This window comes from Furipterus horrens, unplaced genomic scaffold (genome assembly GCF_987537825.1).
Source record: "Furipterus horrens unplaced genomic scaffold, mFurHor1.1.pri manual_scaffold_3, whole genome shotgun sequence".
Classification (NCBI taxonomy): domain Eukaryota; kingdom Metazoa; phylum Chordata; class Mammalia; order Chiroptera; family Furipteridae; genus Furipterus; species Furipterus horrens.
In genome coordinates, this window is record NW_028327173.1 from 48,916,930 (window position 1) to 48,925,563 (window position 8,634).

At 52.1% G+C, this 8,634-nt stretch overlaps 1 protein-coding gene across 1 annotated transcript in view; it reads right to left on the minus strand.

Annotated features, from left to right (window-relative positions):
- LOC150015063 (maestro heat-like repeat-containing protein family member 7) overlaps positions 1–7,677 on the minus strand; it is a 31,342-nt gene extending 23,665 nt beyond the window's left edge. Inside the window, exons 1-8 of the mRNA XM_090268280.1 lie at positions 7,598–7,677; positions 7,160–7,289; positions 5,274–5,369; positions 4,691–4,795; positions 4,328–4,463; positions 1,432–1,544; positions 914–1,090; positions 440–594 (exon numbers count right to left, since the gene is read on the minus strand). Coding sequence (XP_090124406.1) covers positions 440–594; positions 914–1,090; positions 1,432–1,544; positions 4,328–4,463; positions 4,691–4,795; positions 5,274–5,369; positions 7,160–7,289; positions 7,598–7,620 — 935 coding nt within the window. The 5' untranslated portion in view covers positions 7,621–7,677. The remainder of the gene's footprint in view (positions 1–439; positions 595–913; positions 1,091–1,431; positions 1,545–4,327; positions 4,464–4,690; positions 4,796–5,273; positions 5,370–7,159; positions 7,290–7,597) is intronic.
- Between the last annotated feature and the right edge of the window lie 957 nt (positions 7,678–8,634).

Sequence of the window (8,634 nt, forward strand, 5' to 3'; positions counted from 1 at the left end):
TATTTCTTCCTTTGGCCTGTGGGGGAAAACTGAAGCCCAGAGAGGACAAGCAGGCTGCCCAAGACCACACAGCAGCTGAAAGCTGAGTAAGGACTGTCACTCAGGCCTCCTTTCTATGGCATCATTATAGAGCTCTGGGCTTGGAGTTGGTCAGATCTGAGTTCGGGTCCTCATTTTGTTGCTGGCTCGGTGGATCCCTAGGGTAAGAAACTTCCCCTGAGCCTCAGTTTCCTCATCTGTAGAATGGGGTTATTGCACTATTAATGCTGAGCAAAGACAGCTAGCAGTGTTTGGGAAGTGCCTAATGGTCGTCGTAGTACCACAGATCACAGAAGAGGGGCCACCTAGAAAGGGCAAGGGATTCCTCTGGGTAGAAGGAGAGTCCCAGGCCAGCGTGGGGGCTGCTTCAACCCTCTGAGGCCAACCCCCACCTTGGTACCTGTCTAGTGGGAGAGGGCACAGGAGCAGGGCCTCCACGACCTCAGGCATAAAGGAGCAGGCCAGGAGAGAGACGGGCAGCAGGGCCACCTTGCGGGCCTGTGGCTCCTGGATGTGGCTCAGCTGCACGTAGACAGCCTCCGTGATTTCTGGGATCTGGAGGATGGCGGGAAGCCATGAGCACGCAGAGGGCCAATGGCGAGGCCAAGAGAGTTGTGGGGGCAGGGAGACGGAGGAGGAAAGGAGTGAGAGGATAGAAGGGGACACACAGGAGAGAAATGGGGAAGTGGGCAGAGTGCCTGCTCCTTCCCTGAAAGCGAGTTACTTTGTCTTCACTGCCCACCCCCACTGCCCCACACTGGATGGGTGAGTTCTTCCTCGCCTTGAACTCAGCTACCACCACCCCTGCCTTACCTGAGGGACCAGCAGGCCCTGTGGGGTCTCCCAGCCCAGCCCCCACTCCCAGGGGCCTTACCATTTCCCGTGTCCTGTGTTTGTACCACCGCAGCACTGAGTGGAGTGTCACCTCTGAGGCCAGCCGCATCGTCTCCCCTGAGTCTTTCCCCTGAGCCTCCGAGGCACCCTTCAGCCCTTCCAGGGCTGCTAGCAACAGGTCCTTTACCTCCTCGGGCCCCAGGAAGCTTCTGAATTCCTGAAACAAAGGCACAGAGATGCTGGCACACATGGACAGACCCTGAATGAGCCATACACAGGTGCATGAACACCGCCAAGCACACCCAGAGGTCAGCAGGGAGAGCCCGCAATCTCTGGGGAGGAGCTGCAAAACAAGAGGCGACGTGGCCTCAGAGCTGAGTGACTCAGCCCACTCACTGTGGCTCAGACCAGAGGGGTCGTGGGCACTCAGGATGGCCCGTGTGGTCAGGGAAGCCTTCCTGGAAGATGGGATAGGAGGGGAGGGCATTGGGCAGGCTGGTGCTGCCCTTCTCCCCCATTCCCGGGAAGGCCCAGGGCTGGCAGGCAGCAAGCAGTCACCATGATCACACGCGGAATTTTCTGGCGTGGGCTGACGGGGTTGTAGGGCCCCAGGAAACGCTTGTTGCTCTCATACAGTTCCACCTTGTTGATCTCGTTCTCATCCCTGGCTCCTGTAAAAAGAGGACCTTCTCAGTGAGGCCTGATCACCCTTTCTCTAAAACTTCTTGTTAAACATAGATGTAGCAAGTGCATAAATCATAGGTACCCAGCTAAATGGATTTTCAAATGCTCAACCTATCCACGTAACTGGCGCCTAGGTCAAGAAACAGAATGTGATCAGCACCCCAGAAGCCCCTCGCATGCCCTCTTTCAGTCCACTCTGTCCCTCCCCTACCCTGGGGTAACCACTATTCCAACTTCTCAGCCCACAGATTAGATATCCTTACTGTTGGACTTCTACAAATGGACTCATATATTATGCGATCCTTGATGTCTGGCCTTCACTCAACATCATGTGGGTGAGCTTCATGGCCCCTGTTGCAAGCAGCATTGCTCCATTCATCCTCAGTGCTGCGCAGTTTCCCATGGTATGAATATACTACAATTTATGTATCTGTTCTACCTCTGATGGACATTTGGGTTGGTTCCAGCTATTGTGCATAGTGCTGCTATAAACACTCTAGTATGTCTAGTCATGTCTTTTGCTGACTATATGTACACATTTGCTAGGCAGATAAGTAGGAGAGAAATTGCTGTGTCCTTGGGTAGACATAGATTCAGCCTCAGGGGATACTGACAAACAGCTCTCCACGGTGGAGGCCAGTGATGCTCCCACCGCAGATCCCGAGAGCTCCAGTGGCTCAGGTTTCACCAGCGTGCGGCACCGTCCCTTTCATTTTTGCCATTCCGGTAGGCGTATGGCAATGCCTCTTAATCGGCAATCCCCCTGCTCCTGGCATTCCCAATTCCCCTTTCCCACTTCCTTTTTTCTTTAGGACTCATCGTCATCTGACTTACTATAGGTATTACTTTTTTATTTTGTTGTCTACTGACAACAAGAAGGTAAGTTCAACAGGGTGGATTATTTGATTAATTGAATTGATATTTATTTCTCCACTGCTGTGTCCCAGGTCATAGAATAGTATCTGGCACATGATGGTTTCTGTTTTCTACTGAAGGAAACACATTTCAGATGCATTTTATGAGCCCTTACTATGGCCTGGCCTGGGTCCTTCCTGGATCTGCCAGTGTAGGCAAGACATAGGCATGAGAAAGGTCCATCAGGTGGAGTGACCACATGAACCAAGTGTGTGGGTTTTTGTAAAGGGAAGGAGCTTAGGACCTGGAATCAGGCAAACGCACGTTTTGTATTCTAGCTTTGCTGCTTCCTACGGTCAGGGGGTCCAGACAAACCACTTTTCTCCTGCAGAATCTAACAGAGTGGATTTGGCCTAGGCTTGCCAGATAAAATACAGGATAACCACTTAAATATGAATTTCAGGTAAACAAATAATTTTTAGTGAAAATATCTCTCAAATATATAATACTTTCAATCAGATTATTCATTGTTTATCTGAAATTCACATTTAAATGAGTGTTCTGTGTTTTTATTTGCAAAATCTAGCAATACTAACTTGGTTTATGCTATTCCTGACATTAAGGCTGATTATTGACATGACTTATATCACTTTTACCCATTACACAGGAGGTCTGAGTGGTTCCTGGGCAGCAGCAAAAATAGTCCGGGGGCCAAATCTTTGTCCCAAATGTTAGAGGTCAAGAAAACCAGGGACACCAGACAGATCCCAAAGGCCTGAAACTAATAAGACCATCATTGTAGGCATGGAGAAAAGAAAACTTGCCCTGGCTGGTGTGGCTCAGTGGATTGTGCACCGGCCTACAAGCCAAACGGTCACTGGTTCAATGCCCAGTCAGGGCACATGCCTGGGTTGCAGGCCAGGTCCTCAGTTGGGGGTGCGCAAGAGGCACCCACATGTTGATGTTTCTCTCCCCCTCTTTCTCCTTCCCTTCCCCTGCCTCTAAAAACAAGGAAATAAAGTCTTTAAGAAAGAAAAAAAAAAGCTCTATTTGACAAGTGCCATATATGATCTCATTTAATTTTTCAAAAAGCTTGCGAGTTATATGCTATTTTACCCTTTTCTACAGATGAATAAATCTAGACCTGGACAAGGAAAGTGCTTGTCTGAAGTCATACAGCTAGGGAGGGCCAGAGCCAGGTCTTGTACCTAGGTCACTCTGCCTCCAGAGCCAGGGCAGTTTAAACAACATGCCAAGGTCCCTTGGTTTGAGGCAGTGTTGGGACTGTGGAAAAAAGAAGGACACAAGTAATCGATGATACGGTGCACTTCTAGGTGCAGTGCCTTCTGGGCACCTGTGTCAGCCCATGCTGCAACACTAGCTCCCTGGAAGAACATCCCAGGAATGTTCCCCACTTACAGGTTTGAACCACTGTGGTTCTAAGATAGAATCTGTTCTTTGTTCATTCATTCCATAAATATTCACTGAGCACCCACCACGTGCCTGGCCCACGGCTAGCCCTTGGGGGTTCATTGGTGAACAAGAAAAACACAGCCTTGCCCTGTCCTCAAGTGAGATTATAGTCTAGTGGAGAAGACAGACCAGGAACTAAGAGATTAGGACTATCATGCCTGAGTATACATGGTTCCATGGGAATGTGAAAAGGAGAGTCACAGATTAAATTTGGAAGGATGAGGAAAAGCTTAGATAGAAGGATTGCTTCAATCAAAATAGGTTTGTTTATAGCCTTTGTCCCTGGTCCTGTGGGGACTAATTCTTTGTACCTCCGCATACCCCATCAGACCCTGTGCTGGTCTCCACCATCTCCCACCAGTGCCTTACTACTACTGCCTTAGTCAAGTGCCTAGCTGAATGCCTGCTCAGAAGCTTTGCTTCAGAGGTGCTCTAGACTTACCTTTTCGGAGGTTCAGGATGGTATAAAGGATGGTGATGCCCTCCAGAGCCTCCCGGCCAATATCCTCATCGGGATCCCCGACGCGAAGGGCGAGTCTTCCCAGCACAAGCCCCAGGCCCGTGGATCCGAAACATACCTATTTGTGTTGTAATAATCTTAGGGACTGAGTCTTAAAGGTTCAATAGTGCTATACAGTAAATGGTAAAAAGAGGTGGAATGTCTGTCCCTGATAGCGGAGCCCTCTGAGGACGGTAAGGGCCACCTGGGAATCTCTGGACAGGTTGGACAGGTGCACAGGCTCCCTCAGAACTGGGAATATTCTCCCCAGGAGGCCCCCCGCCCCACCTCCCAGAGGCCACTCACAAAGTAAGGCACGGTGAGAAGCGCGCACTTCAACAGAGAGACATTGCTGCTCACAGCACGAGCTCGTTCATGGGCCTTTCCAGAGTTCATCCAGGGCCCCAGGGGCTGTGAGGACAAGGGTAAGGCTCAGAGCTACAGGCTGGCTGCCAGCCCCTACTGCCTGGGTGGGCAGGCCAATCTTCACTGATCAGCTTCTGGGGAGAGCATAAAGACCACTCCCCGCAGTTCTTCTCTTCTTCTTAGAGCATAGGGAGTCATGGGGTCCAGAAGCTGAGAATAGGACTGAAAGACCAGAGGGAGGATGGTCAATGAGGAGAGAGATGAAAGATGGAGAATCATGAGGCTCAAAGAAGAAGACAGGGGCATGAATGAACGGAGCAAAGATACGGGGGCCGCTACCATGGGAGTATGGAGGGGAGGGAGAGAGTGAAGAGGCACGGGTCTGGGACAGGGAGGCAGAACACTGGCACAAGATCACGTCCTGAAGTCAAATCACTCCTTCTGGGTCCAGCCCCCACCACCCCCTCCTCCTAAGCCAATCCTCCTTTCTTCTCCACCCTTCCCCTCCTCCCCGTCCCCTCACCTCCAAAATGCTCGTCAGCCCAGCAGCGATGGGACACTCAACAAAGAGAGCATTGAGCAGTGTCTGCAGGGCTTCCAAGGTATGACAGTAAAGGGTCTGTAGACAGGAGAAGGACCAAGCTACTAGCAGGCCTCTGGAGCAGACCCTCACCCCAGGCAACCCCTTGTGTGGACCCAGGAAGCTGCTCTTTGGTCCCACCCGAGACTAACTTAACGTATGATACTGGACACATTACTTCCCCTCCATGGGTTACAGTTTCCTTATCCACAAATTGGTCGTTATTATCCCTGCACTTTTTACCTTATAGTGAAGGAAGCAGACACCCAACATTCACTAAGAATCTACCATAGGCCAAGTAAGCAACAAATGAGAGGGTGAGTGGGAAAATGCTCCAGAACTCTAAGAGCTAGGTAAACTTTTATTATTGTCTCTAGGGAAGCGCTCTGCTTCTTTTTTAATTTGCTACTCCTAGACTTAAATAGGTTTTCCAAGTCGCCTCTTCAGGGCCGCCATTTCTTCCACGCCCGGGCTCCTCCCCTGTCAATCACACCACAGGCCTGGGTTTTAGGAAGGTGCGGGCATTACACATACACAAGGCTGAGCTATGGGTTTGAGCCACTCTGGAAAGGCCCTCTCTCCTCCGCCTTCCCTTGTCCTGCCAGTTCCCCATGTCTGCCTCTCACATTGTTGTTGCCCAGGCTTCCTGAGTCTGTTCATTCACACCAGGGTTGCACCACAACCACCAAGCAAACCTCACTCTCCAGCTATGCCCCCGGTCCTTCTCATCTGCAGCCCGGCACCGTGCAGCGCTGACCTCTGCTGGCTGGACCTGTTACTACAAGGGGGCCTCTGTCTTCCTGGGCCCAAACAAGGATTGCCCGCCCTTCCTCTGGGTCTTATCTCAGGGCACCACCTCTGGGACCCAGAGCCCTCTTACCGCCACATGCTCTGCCCCCACAGCTCTCAGCCTCACTTCTCAGCACTCTCGCCCGACCCTGGGCTCCAGCCACACCGCCTCAGTGTCATCCTTGCTGTTGCCATGTTCTCTCCATCCTCAGGCCTCTGCACAGGCTGTTCCCTCTGCCCGGCATGCTTTTCCTTCTGCCAGTGCCACTCCCTTCAGCTAACAAGCTCTTCTTTAACCTCGCAGCTCCAGCACCAAGAATCCTGAACCTCCGCCCACCTAGGCCAGGTCCCCTCCATTCCAGGCTCTTCATAGCAGCAGTACTGCTTGCTCGCAGCATTTACCAGTGTTGTAATTTTGCATTAACTGCATAATTCTCTGATAAGGTCTATCTTACCCCTGCCCTTGCCCCTACTCTATCCCACCCCTGTGCTTCTAGTAGGCCCTCCATTAATATTCAATGAATGAAAGGATGAATGAATGAATGAATGAATGAGCTTTACTCTGAGCTGAAACACCACTCCCTTGACTTCCCCCACTGACCCTACACCCTACACTAAAGGAAACCTCTGACCGCTCCTCCTAGGACAACTGCAGAGGTTGAAAGGTTTCCATGTGTTTGAGCTCCTTGAGGTCCTGCTTCTCTGGGCCACAGCCAGTCTTTCTTCCTTGTGACCTAGCCCTCAACCAGCCTCCTGTCAATCCTGGCTACCTCCTCTGGCCATGCCAATGCCTGTCCACCGGCCTCTCACTGGACAGGGCTCAGAAGTCAATAGAACCCTCCAGATGAGGGACTGATCCCTATTCCAAAAATCCGTTCACTCACCAAACATCCCTCTCACACCAAGAGAGGGTCAGCACATTGCCCCAGGCCCTGCAACTCGAGCAAGCACCCTTCCTTTCCCTGCTGGGAGTCCTACCATGTACCTCACTCTGAGGACCCTGGACCACCCTAGGACCCACCGGGGAGGGCCCTGCTTACCCGTACGGTCTCAGCCTTGGCCTCATCTTTCTCCTGCATGGCCTGCACAGAAGGCAGGGAGAACACACTCTTCACACACGTGTTCACCAGCTCTGACATTTCCCAAAGATCCAGCACAGGATGGCTGTGACTGGTGAGGAGACAGAAAGCAAAGGCATAGAGTGAGGGCGGCTGGAGCTATGAATGCAGGGCTGGGGCGAGGCTACCTCGACGGGGTGCCAGGCGTGGGCCTGAGATTCAGATCCACGAAGGGTGAGGTGAGGTGGGGGGAGGAGGGAAGTGGGTGTGGAGGGCAGACAGCCCTGGGAGGGACTGGGCACGGGGAGAGGAGAAGACCCAGGAGTGGGGTTAGGGCACAGCAGAGAGGCTCCAGAAGACAGAGGCAGAGCCCATGGCAAGAAGAAGAGGAGATGGGGGTCGGGGAGGGGCTGTGGACACCTCAGCTGCGTCAGGGTCTCCATGGCCTGCTGGCGGACGGGGCTGGAGAGGGAATCCAGTGGCTCCTCCTGGATCTGCCTCTGAGCAGGGCACACAGAAGGGCCGATGAGGGGAGCAGGCCGCTGCAGACCACCAGGGCTGCGGCTACCCCTCCAGGAGCAGCTACAGCAGCCCCTCAGCCTGGGCAGAACTCCCCACCTCCACGCTCTGGCAGCCTCCAGTCGGGGGGAGCCAGTTCACTGCTCAGACCTGTCTGGAGCCTCAGTTCAAAGTCACCAAAACACCCCACGTTCTAACCAGCTGCGTCTCTGAAGCCTCATGGTGGGGAGGTTTATTTAAACCACAGACCAGCCCAAAGCAAAAACACCACAAAGGGCCCTCGAAAGAAATCCAGTTGAATTCCTTTTAAAATGTTCTTCTAATTACTTCTCACTTTTGATTTAGTACCTACAGACAATAGGTGCTCAATTAATATTAGTTAAATGAAGGTATCAAGGCCAAGGATATTTTCCCTCTTTAAGGGACTCAAAGCTAAGTATGATTTTGGAAACTTCTCTGCTTATCCCCACCCAGCACATGCTGGTGGATAACTGAGAAATGACTGTATTTAGCAAAATGATAAGAAAATTCCCCACCAGAACTAACTTTTGGTATTAAGTAATAAAACTGCTCCCAGGTACACAATGCTTTACAGTGGACCATTGGATTGTATCCTCCCCCCGCCCACTCCCCCCCACCCCCAAGCAGTGACACAGTCATTGTCACGGATGAGCAGAGTGAGGCTCAGAGAAGGGACCTGACTTGCCTGGGCTCCCTCTAGACAGGCAGAGAGCAGTTAGAGGTGGAGCTGAGACTCAAGGCCAAGTGCCCTGCCTCCTCGTCTCTCCTCTCCCTGCCTAGCCCCCTGTCTCATCAGTGGGTAGACTCAGGACTTCCGCTCCTCCCACCCCAATGCCACAGACCAGATGTGGCTCTCGCACCATCATCTTCTTCACCATAGTCTTCTTCTCTCCTTCACCTTCCAGCACATCCTGGCT